Source organism: Falco punctatus (genome assembly GCF_963210335.1).
Source record: "Falco punctatus genome assembly, chromosome: 11".
NCBI classification, from domain to species: Eukaryota; Metazoa; Chordata; class Aves; order Falconiformes; family Falconidae; genus Falco; species Falco punctatus.
This window is the reverse complement of record NC_137591.1, coordinates 34,169,544-34,195,891: the sequence shown is the minus strand read 5'-3', so window position 1 is coordinate 34,195,891 and position 26,348 is coordinate 34,169,544. Positions and strand designations below refer to the sequence as shown.

Sequence of the window (26,348 nt, the reverse complement as noted above, 5' to 3'; positions counted from 1 at the left end):
ATTTAATTTGCAGAATCTTCATGCAGTCCCTGCAATTTAACAGGAAAAAATCATCATGGCTTTTAGATGAGAATAACATATGCTGCTTTCTTCAGTTCAGATTATCTCTTCTGTTATCTAGATTTGATCTGGGGCTTTCAGTAACATGCTTTGGTTTCAGGCTTTTTAAGACAGTCTATGTACAAGCATAACACGCTAACAGTGTTAGTGTGCAGCAGGAAAAGCTGAGTTATCCACCAGGTTATTTCTATTCATCCATTAGGGTAAGGATATGTGGGCTGGACAAGGGAGTGTTCTGTGAGCCCAAAATTACTTAGGAGACTTTTAATCCTAGTTGTGAAACACAAAAATGATGCCAGCTTTGAGTTATGTTCTTGACAATTTTTCTCAAGAAATACAACTTGTTATTGTTTTAATTGCACAGGCATTGTCTCTAGGCTTCACAGAGAAAAATCATATTTCACTACTAGAGGTTAACTTTGAAATGCCAATCATTAATTTAATCCATTTGAGGTCTTTATTGAAATCTTTATTATTAGAATGTATCTAAAATCTATTGGAAGTGCTTGAGAGATTGGAGTGACTTCTTCACTTCTCTAGAAGTGAAAATTCCATGAAAAGCACTGCTTTGGCTAAGCAGGAGGGTGCAGGCTGTAATTTATGATCTTACCTTTTTTCTTTCTGAAGTATCATCTTGTCAGGGGGTATCAGGTAGCCACTGTAGTCCATCTGCAACAGCACACTATTTTAGTCCTTCATTTGGTGTCAACATAAAAAGTTACTATGCTAAAAGTGTAAACTTTTACATGTCGAGAGTTCAGACAGCCTGGATCTGCACTTTTTCCTTGTGTTTTAAGTCCTCCTACCAGCATGTAGTGGATAAAACTTAATTAGCTAGTGCCTCGATGCCTAAACTAATGCAAGTCAGGCTGCCCAGAAATGAATATTAATGCAATATGCTATCAAACTGTGGGAAGAGGTGGGTCAAGCCCTAAAATTCATACCTCTTACCCCAGATGTTTATAGAATACACTTTCACATGTTCTAATAAATGTTTTTACCAATTAGCTTAGTGTTTCTAGCCATAGGGTAATGAATTGCAAACAGTACATTTCCGTAGTATGGAAGAACTGTGAAATACAGTAGCATTTATTTACTTAACTGTTTTTCACTTTTAATTGTAGTTAGGCTGGTTTGCTTAACTTCTTCCATCAAGGGGAGATTGTTGGTATTTTGTGTGGGTTCATGGGGAATTACTCTAGTTCCATGCTTTGTAGGCAAGAGAACCTGAATACATTTACTTTCACTGACACTGTTGATATATGTGTGTTAATGCTTGTAGGTTCTTCACTTCAGAAAGCATCTAAAACTACCAAAAGAATTAGTAAACCCATCCCTGGATTGGCCCAATCTCACCTGACATTTGTGAAACCACTGAGAACAGGTAGGCAGGCTTCTGGGGGTCAGTAAAACAGCATACACTGAGCTGAAGGTTGCAGTTGTACTACTGGTAGCTGGTAAGACCCAACTGGTTAGAGTTGAGATTTGTACCTACAATGAATCAGTATCTAGTAGAAGAACATATGTAACCTTTTGTGTTCCGTTTTGACTGCTCGTAATAAAATTGGTTGCTACGCTTGCCCAGCTGAAGGTAAATACCACTTTCCTCCAGTTTTACCTGTTAAGCGTAAAAGCTACAGTACAGATGTGTTCCCAGCTGACTGATGGTTATCAGTGAAATGCCTCTTCCATATCTGATACACAGAATATCTAAGAAGAGAAAACTTCTTACCAAAAAGATACTAGTTTTGCAGAGCTAATAATACTAAGTTGATCTGATCAGAAAAATACATCTATAAAAAGGTTTTTCCTGGATATAATCCAGCTCAACTTGGTTTTACCCTGAGATGTGCAATGCAAATGGCCTGGGTTCTAGAAATCTTGTCTTTGTTCTAGTGCTTTAAAAACTCAATCTATGTTTTGTTGCTGAAATCTATTTAATGGTGGCTGATCTGCAAATCACTGAAGATGCTAATAGTCTGCTTTTTTTCTGCTGTAGTGCTATATGGAGTGCCAAATGTTAATCCTTTCCACAATGAAATGTATATTGGTTATCAAACATTTCAAGAACTACAGAGACTTTATTTTTATTTTCTTTCAGCCATTCCTAGGCACCCAATGCCTTTTGCTGCTAAAAACATGTTTTATGATGAACGTTGGAAGGAGAAGCAGCAACGAGGTTTCACCTGGTGGTTAAATTTTGTACTCACTCCTGATGACTTCAGTGTAAAAACAAACACCTCACAAGGTAAGAGTACAAGAATTTTCACTTTGTCTCTTAATATTCTTAAACATTATATAATGTACTTTATAATATTAGTGAATAGTAGTACTAGCTTAAGACTAGTCCCAGCTTGTTACTTTAGTTTGTGTAACATCAAGCTCTTGGGGAAGACTAGATTTTTCGTGTTTAATTCTTACGTATCACCTGTGTTTCCCTTTTTAGTATTTGACTTAATACTATGGTAATCACAAAACAAATGTTTGGTAATGCTTCAGTAGCAGTTATTCTAGAAAATATGGAATATCGTAAACCAAAAGCTGTTCTTGCATTGGAGAAGGGCAGTCCATCCCAGTAGAGTTTTATAACCCTTTTCAGAGCCCTATATTCCCCTTGTGATAAGTGTGGATGGTGCACTGTTCATGCCAAGCGCAGCATCCCACACACCTGAATGGGGAGTGTGCTCTGCAGCAAGAAAATACACATTGGAGCATGTGGCTGTGGCAATTCTCAGTGGGTGTTGAGTGGGGAATCCCTACTTACTGAGAAACCCTATAGCTGTCACTTTACTAAAATAATGTTAATGTACTTTTTCCTCTGTCTTCAGTTTCAATCTAAAAATCTGAAGATGGTACAACTGATCTTAAAACCGAATTCCTTGCACTGCTCACTTATGAAACAAGCATTGTTATATTAAATATTTGACTAATATGTATGTACTTGACAATACATGTTTAGTGCAACAGGTGATAAGCTTCCTGAGGGATAAAATCATTAGTCAGAAGAAAAGAACAAAATATGAACTTAGAGAAGAAAAAAAATGAGTTGGACAAAGTGACCTTTATTTGGGATGTAAATGTATACTTTTGTGTGTGTTTAAACAGTAAACGCAGCTTCTCTTGTCTTGGGACAAGAGAAACTCCATAAAACCAGTATTCCTAAAGCACCGACAAAGGATGAAGCATCTCTAAGAGCTTATACGGCTCAGCGTAAGCTGAATCAATTGCGACGTGCTGCTTGCCGTTTGTTTACATCTGAAACAATGGCTAAAGCAATCAAGAAACTGGAAATTGAGATTGAAAGTAGACGTTTGCTAGTTCGTAGAGACAGACACCTCTGGAAAGATGTAGGTAAGAATACTAGAACTTTGCATCCTCTCTTTTCTTGTAAGTAGAAAAAGGATTATTCACATGCTAAGTTGATATAATCTAAAGTTGGTTGATAGAAATTTTTGCTATAAATACGAAGTGTTTGCTGGGTATAATATTATAAGCTGCTCTCTTGCAGGAGAGAGACAGAAAATCCTTAACTGGCTTTTATCTTACAACCCTTTGTGGCTGCGCATAGGTCTGGAGGTAAGTGCAGTATTTATGGTCCATAATCAAAGTTTAAAGGACATTAGCATATTTTTTTTAGTAGGGGATGTTTTGTATTTTCTGTGTTACTAATTCAGGTAGGTTCAATTTAGTTGTAGCATGTTTACATCGCTTTTAAATTATTACAAAAGACTTGCTTTAAATAAGTGCTTTACCTCATTAAAGAGGAAAATATTTACTAAAGGAAAATGGAAGTTAACTCCCTGAGCAAAAACACAACAGCAGTTTCCTAGTAGTTCCACTTTTCTTTACTAAGCTGGAGAAAAATGCAATTGTTCGAAAGTTCTGCATCTGAAGATGTCATCAATCAGGATGATCATACATGTTTTGAAATGAGACTTCAGAAATTTGCTTTGGTTTTATCCTTCAATGACTGGTTTGAAAAACGGATGGCTTCTTAGTGATTAGTTACCATTTACTACTTCAGAATTTCAGTAATGTATGGTATTAAAAAATAAACTTTTAGTATTTAAGGTAATTTTTTAACTGTTCTGCTTTTTTTTTTTTTTTTTTTCCCCTCCTTTCACATCAGACTGTTTATGGAGAACTGATAGCTTTGGAGAGTAATAGTGATGTTAGGGGTTTAGCAATTTTTATCCTTAATCGCTTGCTTTGGAATCCTGACATTGCAGCTGAATACAGACATCCCACTGTGCCTCACCTTTACCGAGAAGGTAACTACTACTTCCAAAAATAGGTTATTTTTGGCACTTTATTTTTGAACACACTCTTAATGGGTTCTGTTGTTTTAGGTCATGAAGAAGCTCTGTCAGAGTTCACACTGAAAAAATTACTGCTGTTAGTTTGCTTTCTGGATTGTGCCAAACGGTCCAGAGTGATTGACCATGACCCTTGCCTGTTCTGTAAGGATGCAGAGTTCAAGGTAAGAGAGCTGTGACTTGATGTCTCCCTCCAATATTGTCCTAAGACTCAAAGTAGAATTTGTATTGTATTTTTTTTATCTGACCATGTAATTTTCTTAAACAAATCTTGGCTGTTCAACCTTTTACATGAACATTCTCAACACATCTCGCAGTCATGCAAAGGAATTCCCAAGGAAATGCTGAGGTGTTGATCCTGTAGGAAGGACTCCGTTATCTTGTGTTATCTGGCTTCCTTCTCTAAAGCTAAGCTTCTGCGTTATTTTTAAATATTGCTCTAGCGTACTGCAGCTGATCTTAAACTGTAAGTTTGGTGTTTTCTGTTATTTTGCTGTGATAAGAAAGATTATGGAATGTTCGTCATACAAAAGCTTTTACAGAGAAATATGCTATGTTCAAATAAAATCATTTTTTCTTTGGTTTGTAGTGTGTAGACAGACTGAGAAAAAAGCATTCCTGAATTTGACGGTGATTTCAGTGACACGGTAGTCGGGTATGATGAAAATTAAAGCTGTGTGAACTGGCTAAAAATAAATAAAATTTATCATTTTAAGTATTAGGCAAGGAAATGTGGAATGTAGTTTGGAGGACAAGATGAGAATTATGTTCTGCTTGACAAATATTTTAGTGTTAAGATTTATCTCTTCTTTTTTTTTTTTTTTTTTTTTTTTTTCTCCCCCACCCCCCACCCCCCCTTTAGGCTAGCAAAGACCTTCTGCTTGCATTTTCTCGGGACTTCCTGAGTGGCGAAGGTGACCTTTCCCGCCATCTTGGTTTCTTAGGACTACCCGTCAGTCATGTTCAAACTCCACTGGATGAATTTGATTTTGCTGTAACAAATCTGGCTGTGGACTTACAGTGTGGCATTCGTCTTGTGTGCGTTGATACAGAATTACTTTGAACTATTTATTCTCTTTTATATAATAACTTCATATGGGCTCAGCCAAGGCATTAACCTGTGAAATTCCCTTTGATAGGAGAACAATGGAACTTCTCACCAAAAACTGGAATCTTTCAAAACAACTGAGAGTTCCTGCAATAAGTCGTCTACAGAAGATGCATAATGTCAACATTGTTCTTAATGTACTTAAAGAGAGAGGAATTCACTTGAAAGATGAAAGTGGTAAGGCCTAGAAATCAGGGTTATTCTAAGTGTGTTGGAGGTCTAGTGCACACTTTAAATTCCTTGTTTTATTTGATAGGTGCTTCAATTGACTCCAGGGATATTGTAGACAGACATAGAGAACGAACATTAGCACTCCTGTGGAAAATTGCCTTTGCCTTCCAGGTACTATTCAATTACTTTGTTTGTTTGTTACTAGTTACAAATGAGCGATAATGAAGACACCAGTCTTTCAGGAATGTTTGTTGTCTGTGAAAGCCTCTACTAATCACATTTTAGACTGAGAGGTGCTCAGCTTTATATGTTCAAAGTGCCATGCAAACTTTACCTGTATGTGCTAACTGTTCTCTAACGATACCGTTTAGATAACATGCTTTTTCTTATGTAAATTCATATAAGATTCGTGAAAAAACGTAACTTCTGAGTTTATGCTGTATGCCAGCAGAACTGATAATTCAAAGTAAAATAATGTTGGTCTCGGACTGCTGGTGTAAGCCCTTACTAACTGAAAAGACTTTTTGAGGTTGCGCTGACAGTTACAGAGTAAGCTCTGAAGCTATAGCTCTTCTACTTTTTTCCATCTGTCTGAAACAGTCAGTTTGAAGAAACATTCTTGAAGTAAGAGTGAAGACTTCTTAAGCATTTATGCAATGGCATTTCAAAGCTACTGGAAAAAAATAGTAGAGGAGGCAAAACCAGTTTTCTTAAGACTGTTTTAAGAGTTAACTGAGTCAGGTAGTCTTTTGAAAATAAGTATCCACAGAACTATCAGAGAGCCATAAGAACACAGTAAAAATCAAATTAATTGTTTTCTTTCTTAACTACTGTCACAGTATTGAGTAGTTGCCTTCCTCTGGTTAGTTCTCCTGATGCATGTGTGGGTCACAGTTGCATTATTTTGATTAAAGAAATAATTTCAGTGAGCTTTACCCAAGCCCTGTGGATATGCTAATTGTTCTCCAGATCTTCTCAGACCATCACAGCTTGAGTCCCCTTGAGTCCCTTAAATTGAGGAGTGGTGTGTGGACTCAGTCAAAATGCAGGCGAGACTCTGAAATTGTTTCTTCTGGAAGTATGGTGAACTTACACAGGCTGTTACAGAGATTTTCTCTGTTTTCCCCAACTATTAACTAATGAACTGTTCTACACAGAACAGCAGAAGTGTTCTTTTATCTGAAGCAGTTGGTAGCAGACACTGCTATCTATGCTGGAAGATCCAGATTATCCACTACTGATTCAATGTGGCAGGTCCTGCTGAGTATTGATAGTAGTTTCTCTTTAAAATGCCGTATCTAAAGCCTCAGTGTCCAGCTGCTGTAATGCATGACATGTCAGACTGTTGGTGACGTAAATAAAATCTTTTTTTTTTTTCTTTCTTCCTAATAGGTGGACATTTTTCTTAATGTGGAACAGTTAAAAGAAGAAATTGAGTATTTAAAGAATGTACACAAGAAGAAAACAAAACTGGGTGCTCTCAAGACTTTTCCAAATTGCTGTAGAGTACCAGATAATAGTAGTAACTTCTCACCTCAAAGATACAGTGAAAATGTGAAGCTGCTGATGGCGTGGGTTAATGCTGTTTGTGGATTTTACAATATCAAGGTAACTAGTTTTGTGTACACTTCAGTAAATGCATCCTTTACTGTCTAAAGAATACTTACTCGTTATAGAGCAGAATTCTTCAAGCTATCAAATATCTAGTAGCAGCCAACGGTAATTAGTTTTAAATATCCTTCTGGACTTTGTTTAATCTGATTTGAAATAACCGTCTTTTTGTGGGTTTAGCTGCAGCTCTCTTTTTAAACAAATTTTAGCGAAAGGATCTCCCCTTGCAGTTAGTCTTACACATAAAAATACCTTTTAAAAATGAAACATTTTTTGTGGAATATGAGGTTGAGTGGTTTTTTTTAACAAACATTTCTCCTAAAAGTATTTGTACATAAAATTTTCACCATTTATATGATCTGTGAGAGTTAAACTACTATTTCGGATAAGGGGAATTCTTGTCCTCAAGAGAGGTGTTTGGGACATGTTGTTTGTTCCTTCCAAAAAGAGAAGCCCTGTTCAGAGACTTGTCTCTGGTCAGAATACAGTCACACCTGCTAGTTTTTCTGAAGGGTAAAATAAAGCACTTAATTTCTGAACTTACATCAGTCTTATTATGCACTATCTTCCTACTGTAAAGGTATCTAAAGAAGTTTCTTCTGTAGAAAGATTGCTTTCTTTTTGGTTTCTTAAATGTTTCCCTTGGAGATTCGGTCTGTAGTGATTCACACCTCGTTTCTGGTTTCTCACAGCTATATGTCACTATATAGTGAATGTTCACTAGCTGCATAAATTTTTGTTTAAAAAAAATTGCACTTGGTCACTTTCAAAGGTACAAGGTAACAAAATTCTGTATCCGCTTTCTAGCAATTGACTGGTAACAAAAATTCAAGGAACTTGTATCTTACTGTATTTTATTGAATAGGTGGAAAATTTCACAGTGTCTTTCTCGGATGGTAGAGTATTATGTCATTTGATTCATCATTATCATCCATGTTACGTGCCTTTGGAAGCTGTGTGCCAACGTACAACTCAAACAGTAGAATGCTCCAGAACTGTTACGGTGGGATTAAACTCTTCCTCCTCATCCTCTTCAGAGTCGGATACTTCTGTAAATGTTATGGAAGAAATGTTTGACCAAGGTGAGTTATTTGATGCACAGAAGTTCATGATAAATCTCTTTCTTGTGGGCACAATCTGATTTGACAAACACTTTATCTGTACAAAGCTACAACTGCTGCAGTCCTATACGAGGAGCTCTTGGACAATGAAAGGAAAAACTTCCAGCTGATCAACGCTGCAGTTTCTGACCTAGGTGGAATACCAGCAATGATTCATCACTCAGACATGTCAAATACAATTCCTGATGAGAAGGTAAGATTTTTTTCAAGTTGGATGTAAACATCCAACTGTTCTGCTCTCTTGTCAGTGTGGGCTGCTCTTCTGTATAGCCCTTAACTTGTTGTGTTCTGTGTTTATATAGGTTGTTATTACCTACCTATCATTTCTGTGTTCGCGGCTTCTAGATCTTCAGCAAGAAGCTAAAGCTGCACGATTAATTCAGTCTGCTTGGAGGAATTACAGGCTGAAAAGGGAACTGAGACTTTCTCAGGTACTCTTTGTCCGTGCAATGTTTATAGATTCTGGTTTGAGAAATACTAAATAAAGAATATAAATGTATTGTTTGGAGTATACAGGTTTATTAGAATAATATTGGCATTTAAATTAATAAGTTCCATTTTTAGTACCAAGGACGTATATTTTGATAGTGTAATCTACTAAAACCCACTTTCATTTAAGGCTTTTCTGAAGTAACTACATTTGTTTAAAGGCTGCTATTCTTTCTTCTGTGTTCTTAAGGCCTTTTCCTAGTATATCAAACATAAAATAGTTGCACTGCTTCCTTAAAACAAAAAGGGAGCAGTTAATTTTTAATTCATATTAATGTCTACAAGATGAAGAGTAATTAAGCTTCTGCATGAATTTACTCTTTTTGTTCAGGAACTAAACTGCACCAGTGTTTTGAGTTGAATCTCATGAGTTCTGGTGTTTTGTTTCTTGCTTTTCTAGTTACACCAGATCTTGTGATGGTTTTAAAACTATGGCACCATTAAGGTTTATAAATGCTACTGCTGTGTCTGAGATACATATTCTATGTTGGAGCAGTGTTCAAGTGAAATATCTGAGAATCTGTGGTGTAGAAGGGGGCAGAGGTTATATTTGTGTAGATTTTTTCATCTCCAGTTTCTTTACTGTATAAAAACTATACAACCGTCATAATGATGACAAAACATTCCCTTCATAAATGTTTTTAAATATTTGTAAAGATGCTGGTAGGTGGAGGGGGAATCAAAGCCTAAGCATTGCAGGCATTGTTTTTTATTTAATCTTTCAATGTGCGTATGTGTACTTTGCCCTATGGTAGGATAGACAGTAGGGTTCTGATAAGATGATCTAAATATTGACTGTTTACATTTGTTAGCTGCTCTTTCTTTTTACTTTGATGTACATCATTTTGTTATTATACTCTGTGTTACTACAAAAACGCTGGATGGTATGTGCGAACAAAACTCTAGGCTAGATGGACATGAGCTGGTATGGCTCTCTTTATACTCTTGTATTAAATATAGCTGGAAAGCATTCTAGAATGCTCTATTAGTAAGGGTATTTAAAATCTTATGAGAATTCTTAAAATTGAGGCTTAATAATGGGTTTCTTAGGAGTGCGGAAGAATCGAGTATCAAAGACAAAGAACTGTGAAGGTGGGAGGATGCAGATTTAAGTGATACAACCCTTTTACAAAGAACTTGGTGCTGAAATAAGTGTTCTGTCTCTGAAAAGTTATTTTACTAGAATAAAGAAAAGCTGCGTTATCAACAAGCCTAATTTTTATGAGATTGCTTTAGGTTTTTATTTTAATACAGCAAAAAATTTGAGTGACGATTCTAATCCTGATGGTTCAGTGGAAATTTACTCTTTGTAGGAAAGAGACAGAGCTGCTCGGATAATTCAAAAATCTGCATTAAATTTCCTGTCTCGTCAACGCACACTGAGGAAAGCGAATGCAGCAGTTTTCATTCAGAAGCACTGGAGAAGATACTTAGCCAGGATGATTTTTTTAAATCTGAAAAAGAAAAAACTGGAGGAAGCCAGAAATAAATCTGCCACAGTCATTCAGGTAACATGATCTAAAGTGAGATTATACTGTAAGGAAACTCTGCAACCTACAAAAAAAGGCTTATGTGGGGTCATGTGTTCTGCTTACAGCAATTGGTGTCTTCATGAAAATGTAATACAATTCCTCCCGTCTGCCCCCACCCCTACCCCCACCCCCCAGCCCGCTGAGATATTTTGGTAACTTTCTCTCTTCAGAGAGAATTGGTAATGCGCTACTAAACTACCAGTTGTTCCTTCTTAGTGAATATTTTGGTATACCATAAACATTAAAACATTGGACCTTAAACCAGTTAATGTAAGGACTGATCAGATTGTGTTGGCTTGTCTTTTTGCAGCTACTGAACACTACTTAAGCTTTAAAAAAACCCATAAATTACCCTCCTAGTGTTAATGACACGTGCAGTAGCCATGTTCAGAATGGCAGACATTAGTTACTGGTTGGTAGTTGGGCACTTAATTGTTTCTCAAGATACTTTTCCCCCTATTAACCAAAGCTAAATGTTATGTTCTTAAGAGTTTTTGGAATGGAGAGTAAAGAATCATTGGATTATCAAACAGGTTAAAAGGGAATATTTTGTTGCCAGGGCAAATTTAACTTTGTCCCAGAATTTAAAAAAAGCAATGATTCAAGCATTTGGCTTCTGGGTTTTTTTAACATAGATACTGGGCTCTTCTTCCTGGGGATTAAGTAGGAATAAAGAAATCTTAAGAAGTCTGAAGCTGGTAGTCCTAAATTTAGGCTTAACTTGGGATACCATGAAGGAAATACTAAATTTTCTGTTTTTTCCTGAAGGCTTACTGGAGGAGATACTCTGCTAGGAGAAGATACTTACAGCTAAGATACTACGTTATTTTTGTACAAGCAAGGATAAGGATGGTGAAGTCTGTTGCTGCATACAAACAAATTGTTTGGGCTGCTATAACAATTCAGAGTCGTCTCCGTGCATCCAAGTTGGCAAAAAAGGATCAGCAAAGATATGAAATCTTAAAGTCTTCAGCACTTACTATTCAGTGTGCATTCAGAAGATGGAGAAAATACAAAATGCAACAGAAAATTAAAGCAGCTTTAGTCCTTCAGACTTATTTCCGAAAATGGCAATCTACAAAACTGGCTAAAAGAAAGAGGGCTGCCCTTGTCATACAGTCTTGGTATAGGATGCACAGAGATCGGAAGCAGTATCTATGTATTAAGCAAAGTGTTATCAAGATTCAGGCTTGGTACAGATGTCATCTGGCTAGATGTATTTACCAGGAACACAGGGCAAAAATAATGACAATTCAGCGGTATTACAGAGCTTATAAACTAGGAAAAATTGAAAGAGAGTGCTATTTGCAAAAGCGCGCAGCAGTGATAGTTCTCCAAGCTGCCTTTAGAAGCATGAAGGCACATAAATTATACAGACAAACAAAAGCAGTTTGTGTTGTTCAATCACTGTGGAGAATGAAAAAAGAGAGACTAAGATTTCTACAACTTAAAAAATCTGTTATTACATTGCAGTCACATGTGAGAAAATACCAACAAGTAAGAAGATACAAGGAGGTTAAAAAGGCTGCTTCTGTAATTCAAACTTGGTATAGGGCATGTGTTGCTTCTAAAACAGCAGCTGCTTCTTTGCAGAGGATGCATCTGGCTGCTGTTGTCCTACAGTCTGCCTACAGAGGAATGGAAGCTAGGAAAAAGGCTCGCATATTGAGATCCGTGATAAAAATTCAGTCAAGTTATCGTGCTTATATTATCCGGAAGATATTTAAAAACTTGAAAGAAGCAACAGTGAAGATTCAAGCTTTTGTAAAGATGAGGCAGGCACGTAAGCGTTATTGTGCATTAAGGGAGGCAACACTTTATGTCCAGCGAAGGTATCGGTCTCACAGATACACTCTTCAACTTAAAGAAGATTATAGGAAATTGAAGGGAGCTTGCATAAGAATTCAAGCTGTAGTTCGAGGCCACCTTGTCAGGAAACAAGTGCAAAGATGGAAAGAGGCTGCAGTATTTCTCCAGGCATGCTACAGAATGAGAAGGGACAGGCAACGTTATTTAAGCATCTGTAGTGCTGCTGTTGTCATTCAAAAATATTATCGTGCATATGAAAAGCAACTGCGTCAGAGGCAGGAGTTCTTGCAAGTTAAAAAAGCAGCTGTGTGCTTACAGGCAGCCTACAGGGGCTATAAAGCACGTAAAAAACTTAAACTTGAATATAGAGCTGCTATTAAAATTCAGACTACTTTTAGAGCTCATGCTGCCAGAGTGAAATACAAGGCAGTGGTTCAGGCCTCCATTGTGATTCAGAGGTGGTACAGAACTTGTAAGATTGGTAACAGGCAAAGACTGAACTTCTTAATGACAAGAGTGGCAGTGCTTTCTTTGCAAGCAGCTTTTCGTGGCTGGAAGGTACGAAAGCATATTCGAAGACAATGTGTTGCTGCTACTAAGATACAGTCTGCCTTCAGAAGATTCATGGCTCTGCAAAAATTCAGACTTATGAACCGTGCTGCACTAACTCTCCAAAAGCATTACAGAGCCAGTGTTATAGGCCAGAAGCAACGGCAAGAATATGTTCAGCTGCGTAACTCTGTAGTGCGTCTTCAGGCAATATGGAGGGGGAAAACTGTGAGAAAAACAATTCAGAAGAAACATCATTTTGCAACAATTATTCAGTCCTATTACAGAATGCATGTAAATCAACACAAATATAAGAAACTAAAACAAGCCACTCTAGTGATTCAGAAATACTTCAGAGCTTACTGTATGAAAAAAACCCAGCGTGCAGTTTATCTAAGAACAAAGGCAGCTGTGTTAGTCTTGCAGTCTGCTTACCGTGGGATGATTGTGAGGAAACAGTTGAATGAACTAAACAAAGCTGCTACAACTGTACAAGCTGCCTTCAAATCTTACCTGGTCAAAAAGGACTATGAAAGACTTAGATCTGCAGCTATAGTAGTTCAAAGGCATTATCGTGCAATTATTCATGGTAAATATCAAAAGCAGAAATATTTGTTTTTAAAAAAAGCCACAGTCAAAATGCAGGCGACTTATAGAGGTGTAAGAGTTAGACGACGAGTTCGCTGTATGCATCAAGCAGCTATTTGTATCCAAGCCACGTTTAAGATGCATCGTATGAACATAAAATATCAGGCAATGAGAATGGCAGCAATTATAATTCAAAGACAATACAGAGCATTTTTTTTAGGCAAAATACAACGTAAAAAGTACTTGGAACTAAAGAAGTCTGTCATCATCCTTCAGGCTGCCTGTAGAGGCATGAAGGTCCGACAAGATTTAAAAACTATGGATCAGTCAGCAGCAATAATACAGTCTTATTATCGAATGTACAAACAACAGAGGGATTTCAGAAAATTGTTGCTGGCCACTAGGCGAATTCAGCAGTGGCTCCGTGCTTGTAAGGAACGAAATACTCAATTTCACAACTATATGATTATTAAGAGAGCTGCACTTTGTATCCAGGCTGCGTTCCGTGGTATGAAAACAAGAAGACTTATAAGAACTATGAGCGAATCAGCTGAGCTTATTCAAAGAAGATTTAGAACTTTTCTCAAAAGAAAACATTTTCTTTCCATTAAGACAGCTGCTATTGTAATTCAGAGAAAATACAGAGCAACAAAATTGGCAAAAATTCAACGTCAAAAATACCTCTCTTTCCTTAATGCTGCTGTTATCATACAATCTGCTTATAGAGGCTTCGTAGTAAGAAAGAAAATAAAACGGATGCATCAAGCTGCTACAGTTATTCAAGCAATGTTAAGAATGCGTAAAGTTTACATTTCTTATCAAGCTGTCAGGCTTGCTTCAGTAATCATACAGCGACATTATCGTGCTTACAGGGAAGCGAGGCATGTGAGGGAAATGTACTTAAAACTGTACAAGTCTGTGCTAGTTCTTCAGGCTGCCTATAGAGGAATGAAAACAAGATTCTTCTTGAAGAAAAGAAATGAGGCAGCACTTACAATACAGAAAAACTACCGAATGTATAGGCAGTACCACCATTACAAAAAACTTCAGTGGGCAGCTCAGCTAATACAGACGAGATACAGAGCCAATAACCTAATGGAAATTGCAGTACAGCGTTACTCTTCATTAAAGAAAGCAACAACTTGTGTTCAGAAGGCTTTTCGACATCTGAGAGCAAAAAAAAAGCAGCAAGAAATGCACTGTGCTGCTATTGTTGTTCAGAAAAATTTTAAAGCTTTTAGAGAACGTCAAAGGTATCTCTCTCTCAAAGCAGCTACTCTTGTCTTTCAGAGAAGATACAGAGCCTTGATTCTGTCAAGACAGCAAACTTGGGAGTATCTTTCTCTTCGCCGAGCAACTATTCATATGCAGGCTGTGTACAGAGGTATCAGGGTGCGGAAGAGCATTAAGCATATGCACTTAGCTGCTAGTACAATACAATCAGCCTACAAAATGCACAGAAATAGAAGGTCCTATCAAAATTTGAGAATTGCAGCTATTGTTATACAGAGCTACTATCGATCCTATATTAAAGGCAAGAATCAACGAAAGAAATACCTGACAATGAAGAATTCTGCTATTGTTATTCAAGCATCATATAGAGGCATGAAGGAACGACAGAAACTGAAAGCCATGCATGCCGCAACAATTGTAATACAGTCCACTTATCGCATGCATATACAACATAGATACTACAAACAGTTGTGCTGGGCTGTCAGAGTTACACAGCAAAGGTTCAGAGCCAAAAGGGCAAAAGACGCTGACATGGAAAACTATGCAAAAATAAAAAAGGCTGTCATTTGCCTTCAGTCCTCTTTTCGTGCTAAAAAAGCTAGGCAGTTGTATAAAACCAATGTTGCTGCATGGTACATACAATCTTTCTTCAAAATGCACGTAGAGAGGAGGCGTTTTCTTGAAAAGAAAGCAGCAGCAATAATGATCCAGTCTGTGTTCCGATGCCAAAGAACAAGGAGTCACTATAAATTGATTCAGAGTTCAGCAGTTGCTATTCAGAGATGGTACAGAGCATGTCACAAGGCTCGTTTACAGAAAGCAGAGTATTGTGCTCAAAGACAAGCAATAGTAATTATTCAGTCTGCCTTCCGTGGTATGAAAGCAAGAAAAAAAGCAAGACAGATAAGAGCTGCAAGAAAGATTCAGTCTTTTCTTCAGATGGCTGTGCAGCGTAAAAGATTTATTCAACTTAAAACAGCAGCTATTGCATTACAAGCCTATTACTTAATGCATAAAGCTAAATCACAGTATACAAGCTATAAAAAAGCAGCAGTTGTCTTACAACGATGCTACCGATCCCGCTTGACTGTGAAATACCAAAGAACAGCTTACTTGCAAACCCAGAGGAACATTATCATTGTGCAGGCTAGAGTCAGAGGATTCATTGAAAAGAAGAGGTTTTGCAAGATTAAAGAAAGCACAATAAAAATTCAGGTACTTTTGATTGTATAGTCGTGTGTTTTGGGTGTTGGGTTTTTGTGCTTAAGATTACTGCCTTTGCAAGGAACAGTTTAAAGGTATATGTTAAAGCAGAATCAATTTCTGAAGTATCCTGTATGGGAGATGTGTAACACTACCACAGTGTACTGAAGTGAGTCTCAGTTCAGCTCTGTTTTGTGTGACTGCTGAGGTACTCATCTTAAAAATTAACATTCCCTTTTCCTTGTTTTTCCCCTAGAATTTTACTACTACAAATGAGTTCTGATACTTGTGTGTTTCTGTGGTTCTTTTAGGACTATTTTTGTTCTGACTGGCTTTCACCTATATAAATAGTAGCTTAATGAATGTTTTCTTTGATTCAAACGTGAATGAAAGCTGTCTTGACATGGTGAAGTGAGTGGGCACTGGTGCTGGGTATGACATAAGTGGCAAAAAAGGCATGACTGCTACATTCTTCAGGACACATTTAGGAAGGTGCGAGTAGATCAGTCATGTTAGTTCTTTTAGATTTATTAAATGGCTGTAGACTAATTTGAGTACCTAGCTTACATTTTGGAGAGAAATTACATTCTTATTGTATGTTTCAGTTGGTACCTTGAGTGGCCCCACATGAAACTTAGTGTGAAACTGTATCTGTGTTTTCTCAGGGGCACTTTTTAAAAGTGGGAAGTATTTAGTTTGTTGTTTCTTTCTTCCATCACTGATGCAATAAAAACATGGTGAGCAACAAGTAATGAAAATTGTTCTTCATCTCCATGTCGCAAGCTAAATATCCATCCAATGTGAGTCTCAGAGAAGCTTAGAATAGTTACTCTGAATTGTTTTTTCAATTTATTATTATTTTTTTTTTGTGAGGATGAGGGAGGAAGGTGTATTTCCTTTTCTTTATATTAATTTGATTTGGAAGTAGTGGAAGTACATTTTTGGTGGGCTTTTTTTTGTTTGTTTGTTTTTGGTGTTTTTTTTCTTTCTGGGAAAAGCTCTAAGTGATTTTCTGTGGTGGGCTTAGTTTACCCTAAGGGAAGGAGTTTCTCTTCAGTGTAGTATTGGGATGAAAGGATTTTTGGAAATAAATGATCTCTCATAATAATTTCTTAGATTGCTATTACTATCTTGTTGGAGAGCACATGGTCTACTTAACAGATAAGAAAACAAGTGTGCCTTCCTCACCTCCATGTTCTGGGGGGAACTGGCAGCTTCTTAGTTATTTCTGATGGATGTAAGTATGATTGCTTAAAAGGTAGGGGAAAAATAATTAATTGGGAAGTTTGAAATATATTTACTTAGACTGTTGTTATTCTAACAAGCCAGTGACTACAGCTGTACTTAAAAATACAGAAGCATCTTCCCAGTCAATACTGCCAGTGCAAGTGGGAAAATATTCGAAGATTATGTCTTTTTCTTTTAAGGCATTTTTCCGTGGATTTATTCAGAGACGGAAGTACCTTCAGTGCAAGTTTTCTGCTGTATTAATACAGCAGTACTACAGAGCCCATCAGATGCGGAATACTGAACAACAAAGATACCATCAAATGAAAAGAGCTGCCATTAGAATTCAGGTACTCCCAGAAGATGTTTTTTGTTGGGTTTTGTTGTTTGGTTTTTGTTTTTTTTTTTAAATCTCCTGTATTTGTTTCTTGATGACATAATTATTTTTACAGGCTATAAAGAGAGTGGCATTTGTGGTGTTTCCCTTAATGCATTTCACTTGCTTTAGAAAACATCTTCTAGATGTGAGAAGTTACATATTTGTGATAACTGTAGAGATAGGAATCCTAAAAGCCTTTCATGCTAATTTTAACTTTTCTTCCTTTTAATTTTGCTTGTTCCATTAAACAAACAAAAAAATCAAATTCTGATATTATTTTTTTATTTTTATATATTTAATAGGCATCATATAGAGGATATAAAGCCAGGCAGTGGGTTAACAGAACAAAAGCAGCACGAGTAATTCAAGCCTGGTTTCGAGGCTGCAGAGCACAAAAAGAATATGCGTCTGTGGCAAAAGCTCTATGTGTTATTCAGAGTCACTTCAAAACAAAACAGCAGCGGACCCGGTAATACTGAATTTAGTATAAATTTGTCTAATTTTCAAAGCTTTTATTACATAATTATGTAGTGCTCCTTTGCACTCAGGCAGATGCTTATAGATTCTCAGGTTCTGACCCTGTAGCATGCATGTAATGTGCATGAACATAGTCCTGTTAATGCAGGTGGGATTATTCTGTTGCAGAAGATACTTCATGTTTAAATATTTTTCTGGACTGGAAGCTACCTTATGGACTTAAATTTTGTGTATTGGGGATCTAGAAAGAGTAGGCCTTGATCTTTTCTTCACCTACATTTTTTTACAGGAAAGATGTTCTGGATATTGTTAAAATTCCAGCATGAAATTAACAGGATGACAAGCTAGTTTGTTATAATGCATAATGGAATAGTTAAACTACTTTGTGTTTGTTTTGCTGTGAGTTGATTTTACAATAAATGCTGCTCTAGATCAGCTTGATATCTCATTCAGAACTGTGTCCTCTGCCAGTAGCAGTAGGAGGTGCTGTATGTTAGTGAGTGTGTTAACCCTGACCGCTTTCTAAGGTCCTCCCTCAGGATCCATGCTTGTTAGATTATGGATGTTAGAACTTGCATCCTTGCTGATTCCCTTTTATTATCCTTTTACGGACCTGTTGTATGTCAATCCATTTAGTGTCTTTTAAACTGCTGTTTTCCTCCCCAGCCTTCTATGGCCACAAGTTCTTTAAGTACCTGCTGTGGGAAAACAGAAAGTATCTTCTATTTTAAACCAATCTTTCTGCCAGCACTGCTGACTATTCCCTTGTTCTAGTGTTCCAAGATTTGGTTGATAACAGCTCTGCTTTTACAATATCTACCTTAAGAATTTTGTAAACTGTCACTGTTTCCTTAGATTAAAAATGCAAGTGTTCTCAAGTTTCAAAAAAAAAAAAACCAACTAGAATGCATTTTCCTCTTAGGTTTTTGAAAATGAAGTTCAGTGCACTTACCATTCAAAGAAGATGGAGAGCAACCCTTACTGCACGAAGGATTCGACATCAGTTTCTGGCAACTAAGAACGCTGCAGTTAAGATTCAGTTGGCATATAGACGGTACAGGGCTAGGAAACTTTTAAGAAAGGTATGTTTTCACTTGTGCTCTGCTATAACATGGTTTTTAAAGTTTTCAATGTGAGTGTTTTTTGTCATCAATGTGCAGAAGCATAGAAAGGAGCTAGAACAAAGGTTGTTCAAATCAAAACTGTTCAATCTTCAAAGTATTAACTTTCTATTTGCTTTGAGCAACAAGGTTGATTCTTGTTTTCAAACAGTTCCAGTTGTTGAATTACCCCTGTCTGTACTGATAACAGATAAAATGTAAAATTTTCTGCTGGCTTTTATTGCTTACAAAGGATTAAGTTAAATTGCCCATATTTTAGACCCCATTTAGGTAAGTGAAAAGACTTTCCAAGTTGTGAAAGTGCATTTTATATAAGCTAGTATTGCACAAGTTTGCATGTGTTTCCTATTTTATTTTTGTTTGCTCTTATGATGAGGGGGGAGGGAATCTAGAACTCAGATACAAATGTATATTGATCCGTGACACTAATGAACAAAAGTTTAGTTATCAATGCATTCTTTAAACATCTTTTTCAGAAGCTTCAAGCTGCATGTTTGATCCAAAAAGCATACAGAAGTTTCAAGGCAAGAAGGGAATTTGTTCAACAAAAAGCTGCAGCTGTAATTATCCATAAACATCCGAGGGCCTGGCAGGCAGGCAGGCTTCAATTTATGAAATACAATAAAACTAGAAAAGTTGTCATTAAACTGCAGGTATTTATACGGGGTTATTTAGTCAGGAAAAAGGTTGGTATACCTGAAACTAAAACTATTTGTGTACTATCTCTAGAGCTGTTTTAACATTAATTCTGGCTGGCAAGAAAAGGAAAACCTAATCATTTGTTGTTGAACTCAAATTCTTGTTGAGTGCTTTGAGAATTGGGTGGGTCAGAATAGATGAAAATAGAGTTTGACCCTTTTTTCACAATCCTTCAGTACTAAAATAAGCTTTCATTGTTGAGTGTTTTTTTTTTTTAGCTTTTGAGATCTTTGTGGCTTACCTGTAACTGATACTTCTGCACGTACACATACTTAAAATGAAACAATTCTCTGCTATATATTAATGTTGTTGCTTACAATCACTTCTGTGTTATTGTTTAGATTAGAGAGCTAATACTGAGGAAAGGTATCTTGCTTTGGTTCTGAGGTAATGACTTCTGAGGCGATACGTCAGAATCTAATAGTGTATTGCTATGAGCTATGGTCTTTGGATACACAATCGGCTACCTCTGAGCATCAGAATTAATGATGCTCCTTGTTTGGTTTTCCTTATACAGATTTCAGAACAGAAACAAAAGAAGAGACTGCTTTATTTTGCAGCAGCTGCATATCATCATATCTCTGCAATTAAAATTCAAAGGGCATATAGGATTCACCTCATTTTAAAACTCGCACAAAACCAGATCTCGTCTGTTCATGTAATACAGGTTAGTCTACCCAAGGACAAATGACTTCAGACTATGTTACACGATTTCTTTTCTGTCAGCTAAGCTGTAGCACTAAGACACTGTAGTTCCTTCACATATGAAAATAAAGCTAAGTTACAGAGACTGTAATTTATTAAATAATACTGCTTATACCCTGCTAAGCATAATAGAGTGGATCTCAGCAGGCTCTGGAGGCTTAAGCACTGTAAAGACAAGGATGGTTGGGAAAGTTTGTTTCCTTCAGATTCTCAAGCTTGCTAAAGGAATCTTGAGTGCTGTCTTAGCCTGTAACTTTACATCCTAGTGGAAGCAGGAAAGGTTAGACATGACACCCTGTAAGGTTTATGAAATGAAGAGCATTTATTTACACGAGCATGGGATACAGTGATTTATTTCGTTCTGTGTTTCTAACCTGCCGGTGGTACCAGAGCCTGTTAAGGTGCAGCATTTTTAAAGTAATCCTGTTTTACTTCTCTAAAAGAGAGATTGAAAATCAGGTCTGTATTGCAGCACTGCTTATTAGAAAAAATCCTCTGCAGGTCTCTAAACTGACCGTTAGGTTAGTGCCGATAACAGAAGGTCAGCATGAGAGAAATGTAGAGACCGAAATGGAGGGAACCCCGAAACAGCTGTTTTCTAGTCAAGGATTTATGGCAAAATTTGCTCTGCTAATTCTCCATATAGACAAATCTGTTATTTGTCCCCATAGGTTATGTTTTCCCCTTAAGGCAAGAGCGAATGGGTAGAAGAGATTTTTTGCTTGGATTTGTCTCCCTGTCTCCCTTTTCTGTGTATAAATGGGAAGAAACAGAGCTGGGAAATGAGAAAAGTGGACTGATGATTCTCCTTAAAAGCCAGACAAGAGAAAGAAAGCTCGGGCAGAGTAATGGCAGACCCAGTATAAATTGGGAGAGGAGAGGCTGGGAGCGGCCCTGCAGGGGCTCTGGGGGTGCTGGCCGGCAGCGGGCTGGCAGGAGCCAGCAGTGTGCCCTGGCAGCCGAGGGGGCGAACCCCATGGGGGGCATCAAACACGGCGTGACCCGCCGGTCAGAGGCGGTGATTGTCCTGCTGTGCGCAGTGTTGGTGCGGCCTCCGCTCGAGTACTCTGTGCAGTGCTGGGCCTCCTGTTGAAGGACGTGAAGGTCCTTGAATGCCTCCAGAGGAGGGAACTAAGCTGGTGCAGGGGCTGGAAGGCATGTCCCGTGAGGAGCGGCTGCAGCCGCTGTGTTTGTGTAGGCTGGAGAGCAGGAGGCTGAGGGGCGACCTCCTGGCTCCCTGCAGCTCCCTGAGGAGGGGGCGCGGAGAGGGAGGTGCTGAGCTCTTCTCCCTGGGGTCCAGCGACAGGACACATGGGAATGGCTCAAAGCGGCGCCAGCTGAGGTTCAGACCGGCCGTTAGGAAACATTTCTTTACTGAGAGGGTGGTCAGACCCTGAACCGGCCTCCCAGGGAGGTGGTCGGTAGCCCCAGCCTGCCAGTGTTTAAGAGGCAGTTGGACAGTGCCCTTAACAATTTGCTTTAACTTTTGGTCAGCCCTGAAGTGGTCAGGAGGTTGGACTGCGCGATCATTGCAGGTCACTTCTCACTGAAAATACTCTGTTCTACACAGAACGCTTCCTAACCGCTCCTGCCCAAGATTTCATTTTGCAGTCTGGCATTTCAGCTACCCCAAGGCCAATCAGGGCTGTGTCGTGGTGGTTATGTGAGCACTAGTGATGTTTATAGTGCCTACTGCATCTGTCAAACTTCTTGTTAAAATAGTTCTTCAGTTTTTATCGATGCTCATTTATGATGGGGAAAAGGGAATTTAGGGAAAAGTCCTATATAAATAAACAGGTACTTTAATTTTAAACAGAGGTGGTTCCGAGCCAAAATGCAACGAAAGAGATACCTTAGAGATTATCAAAGAATTATTCAATTACAATGTGTGATTCGCGGCTGGCTAAACCACAGAAATAATGCAGCAACCATAATCCAGAGAAATGTACGAAGATTCCTTGCCTGCAGACGTAGGAGAAAATTTGCAGTTGGAATAATTAAACTTCAGGTAAATACCTCTTATAAGAAAACTACAGTATTTTTTTTCTAATTTTGTTTTTAATTCTTGATTTTTCTGATGTTTTTTGGGGGAGAAGAAAGATGTTTATTTTGGTTGGTGAATTCATCAATTAAATTGCAAGCCAGGTCATCTTAAGTGTAGACATCAAAGCTAAATGCACGCAGATCAGGAAGCAGTATTAAGCAGATACTGGTTGGGGTGACTGGGAGCGTGTGTGGAGTATGTATGCATGTTTGGTTTGGTCTTTTGTCTTGAAAGTCCAGTATTTGGAAGATGAAACACTGAATGGTAATTACTTAAAAATTAATCACCAAGGTAATTAAATACTTTGTCAGACTTGTGTAAAATTGTTTTGGAACGGTAATGGAAGTTCTATTTTCTGTTTTCTCTTTGTGAAATTCCTTTTCTGTAGGCATTGTGGAGAGGATATTCTTGGAGAAAGAGTAACGACACAGCAAAAACTAAAGCTTTAAGATATCGTTTATTAAAGGCTAATGAAAAGAGCAGAGAAGAAAACAAACTGAGCAACAGAACTGCAGTTGCTATTAAATACCTTCTAAAATTCAAACATCTCTCTTACATTCTTGCAGCATTAAAGCATCTTGGTGAGTATTTTGTTTTATTATAACTGATAGATTTCCAGGATGACAGAAAAGGGAATTTTTCAGCCAAGAATAGTCTATAATAATATTAGGGCTTTCTGTGTGATTGTGAAATGGAAACATGTTGGAGAGTACGATGGAGGATTTTTTTCCAGACTAAAGTTAGCGTATTGATTTAAGAACAATATTAAAATGGTTATGTAGAGAAAGGAAGATGCTATATGATTGCTCTAATTTCCTGGAAGTTCTGGTAATACTATGGCTTACATAAGTCACTTATGTTTGCCTATCAGTACACGTTCTCTGTGGATTGTTTTGGCTGCTTAATTTTTTTTAGTAATACAACTTCAAATCAGTAATTCTGGGTTTTTTCTTTGCAGTTCTACTTTAAAAATAAGATTAAACCCTGGTTTGCAATTAAATTATTTGAGCTTCACAGGTTGTGGGGTTTTTTCCCTTTTAATTTTCATAGAGGTGGCTACCAGGCTGTCCCCACTCTGTTGTGAAAACATGGCCCAGAGCAGAGCGATCTTCAGTATTTTTGTTCTGATTCAAAGTTGCAACCGGAGTGTTCCATGCATGGAAGTGATCAGATATTCAGTTCAGGTTCTGCTTAATGTTTCAAAGGTAACTTTAATATTTTCTTTTGCACATTTATAAGCTGGATACTACTTTATTGTAGTATTTATTTATTCACAAAAATTCTGAATAAATTTGTAACAACAAAAGTAATATTTTTCAATAAAAAAAAGTTTCTGAATTTTAACTGTTATTTTGGAACCAATTATCTACTTTGCAATAATTATGATTTAGTTTTGTTTTGGCAAAAGAAAATGATTTCATGGGCTTAAAGTAATAATTTTACTTTTAACTGATTACATTGCAAGGTGTCCCAAGTATTGCATGAAACTGTAGAAATGCAAAACTGTAATAGTTATGGTAAGCTATGAAGTTTTTTTAAGGTAGAAATGTATGTGTTTGAGAAGACAGTCTACTTTTCCAAATTCATGTCATAGAATAGACTGTATTTACACTTTCAATTTCTTAGAGAACTCATTTTCACAAATACTTAAAGCTGCTTCAGTACTGTAGTTATTAACTACGGATCCATTGCTCTACAGATTTTTACTTTGAAATTTCAAAAATGCTTGCTAAACAGAGTTTTGGATTTTAGCCATCCTACAGGCATTTACATTCAAATTCCTTTTATTTCAGGACAAAAAATTAACACTCAGGCTAAACTTATTTTTAATTTCTCTAAACTTATTCTAATTTGTTCTTTTATTTTAAATGTAAAATCCAATTCTGTGGGTTTGTAAGCAAGGGGGGAAGCACAAATGGTAGCTTTTCGTAACCTGTTATGATGATGTAATGTACAGAAGTGATTTTTATTGCTTGGATTCCAGATCAGCTACAAATTTAATCTAAGGTAGAATATTTTGCTTTTTCCTCTAACCTGAAAGATATTTTAAAGATCTGTCTATATAACCTTTCCTGTCTCATTCTTGTATAACAGTATGAAAGAACTACTCAGGCAGTTTATGAAGTAGAAAATTCTATAGATACATTACTAGACCTACTGCAAACGTACAGAGGGAAGGCTGGGGACAAAATTTCAGAGAAAGGAGAAAGCATTTTCACAAAGACCTGTTGCTTGCTGGCCATCCTTTCAAAGGACTCAAAAAGAGCTTTGGTAAGATTTAAATTTTTTGGGTTTAATAATATGATTTAACATGCTTTTCTTGCATGTTTTGGTGGTGTTTGTAAATTATTTTTTTCTCCCTTTGTACCATACCTATTAGGGCTATAATGTTAATTAGGACTAAACTCTGATTAAAAAAAATGCATTTACAAGATGGTGAAAACACTGATTATTCTGTGCTTTGTGTGTCCTGGTCACCCAGATCTATTGAATAATATCTGATCCTGCGATCCTTGCAAGATTATGATATTGCAATCCCTACTTTCCACTGGGTTTTGATTACTTTCTATTAATTGCTTAGCATTAGACATAGTTTAGTTGCCACTTAATTTTATTCTATTTCTGAAAGTTTATCGTTGTTTTTCAAATGAAGTTGAGATCTTTATTGTCAGTAAAAACTGGCCATACAATTATCCGTGACTTGCTGTTTGTGTACTCTATTCTAACAGAGACATTGCCTGTTTCTGAAAGAAATTTCCTTTGTTCATATCTATTGCTAGAATCCCTCATGAGATTATTAGGGTAGTCTGGGTTCTATGCTATAAATTTACTAACCGTGTATCCATCAGATGTCAGTATTTAAGTTATCAAGTCACCTCTGACCACTGCATTGTTCTTTCATTGGTATGAAAACAGGTATAAACACTAATTTATGTCTCTGTCCAATCATTGGAGGCATATGCCAATGACATGTGAAATTTTGTTTTAATGAGAAATTATTAAAATCTGACTTGTAAGAACTTGGACTTTCTGAGATACGAAGTTGCATATCAATTAAGTATTTTGAAAGTATTAGGCCACTGACTTGTAGGTGTGCTTTAAGATGGTTTCACTGTACTTGTGGATAAAAGTTCAGCTTAAATTATAAACATTCAGATTTTATCGACTAAAACAGTTTTCTTGATTTGTTAAGTTGCTTTCCAACTTCTAGTATTGACTCTGTACTGTTTTCAACTTCTCTCAGGAAATCCGAAGCATGCCAAGAGTTGTTACTTGCATTCAAAGCCTGTACAAACTGACAGCCCGTAAACACAAAATGGATGCAGAGAGAACACTTGTGAGGCAGAAAATAAACACACACTTAAGTGGAACCAACTTTGTTCCAGTAACTCCTCTAAGAATAAAAACAGTTTCAAGGTAAGAGCTTAAAAATGACTCTGCTGTTTTTGCTGTGGCGATGTTGTATTTTACTAACAAGCCACTAATATTTTCACAGAATTAAACCAGACTGGGTTTTGAGGAAAGATAACATGCAAGAAATTGTGGATCCTCTGCAAGCAATTCTGATGGTGATGGATACACTTGGTATTGTCTGCTACTGAAATGTAAATGATGTATATGAAAATGTATTGTACAGCATGTATGTAGTAGACAGATAAACGATTTTGAAAGAAAGCAAGTTAGTGTCAAACTACCCTTTGAAATTTTTTTTCTGGATTGCAATTTATATTTTGTAACCTTTTTTGTATTGCATAGAGCTTTTAAAATCCTACTTCATACTGTTAACAAAAGCAATCTTACAATAAATTATAAGCCTTGGAAATTTCACTTGTGCAGTAATGTATTGGTATTACACAACTATGGATCTTACAAAGAGCATGGTATTCCTCACTGATTAAATACTGT

At 37.0% G+C, this 26,348-nt stretch overlaps 1 protein-coding gene across 9 annotated transcripts in view; it reads left to right on the top strand.

Annotated features, from left to right (window-relative positions):
- ASPM (assembly factor for spindle microtubules) overlaps positions 1-26,270 on the top strand; it is a 30,802-nt gene extending 4,532 nt beyond the window's left edge. For 2 of the 9 annotated variants that reach the window (XM_080406438.1, XM_080406437.1), the window contains exons 4-29: positions 1,343-1,444; positions 2,162-2,308; positions 3,166-3,411; positions 3,569-3,636; positions 4,190-4,331; positions 4,410-4,540; positions 5,239-5,414; positions 5,516-5,661; positions 5,741-5,826; positions 7,048-7,263; positions 8,132-8,348; positions 8,435-8,580; positions 8,690-8,818; positions 10,190-10,384; positions 11,177-15,802; positions 17,218-17,367; positions 17,699-17,865; positions 18,796-18,955; positions 19,471-19,680; positions 20,211-20,360; positions 22,215-22,406; positions 22,831-23,023; positions 23,493-23,647; positions 24,537-24,713; positions 25,687-25,859; positions 25,939-26,270. In XM_080406438.1, the coding sequence (XP_080262564.1) occupies positions 1,343-1,444; positions 2,162-2,308; positions 3,166-3,411; positions 3,569-3,636; positions 4,190-4,331; positions 4,410-4,540; positions 5,239-5,414; positions 5,516-5,661; positions 5,741-5,826; positions 7,048-7,263; positions 8,132-8,348; positions 8,435-8,580; positions 8,690-8,818; positions 10,190-10,384; positions 11,177-15,802; positions 17,218-17,367; positions 17,699-17,865; positions 18,796-18,955; positions 19,471-19,680; positions 20,211-20,360; positions 22,215-22,406; positions 22,831-23,023; positions 23,493-23,647; positions 24,537-24,713; positions 25,687-25,859; positions 25,939-26,044 (8,606 nt within the window). In that variant the 3' untranslated portion in view covers positions 26,045-26,270. Of the gene's footprint in view, positions 1-1,342; positions 1,445-2,161; positions 2,309-3,165; positions 3,412-3,568; positions 3,637-4,189; positions 4,332-4,409; positions 4,541-5,238; positions 5,415-5,515; positions 5,662-5,740; positions 5,827-7,047; positions 7,264-8,131; positions 8,349-8,434; positions 8,581-8,689; positions 8,819-10,189; positions 10,385-11,176; positions 15,803-17,217; positions 17,368-17,698; positions 17,866-18,795; positions 18,956-19,470; positions 19,681-20,210; positions 20,361-22,214; positions 22,407-22,830; positions 23,024-23,492; positions 23,648-24,536; positions 24,714-25,686; positions 25,860-25,938 lie in introns of those variants that run through there. The other 7 variants (XM_080406444.1, XM_080406443.1, XM_080406442.1 and 4 more) reach the window with 6 other exon arrangements.
- The last annotated feature ends 78 nt before the right edge of the window (positions 26,271-26,348 follow it).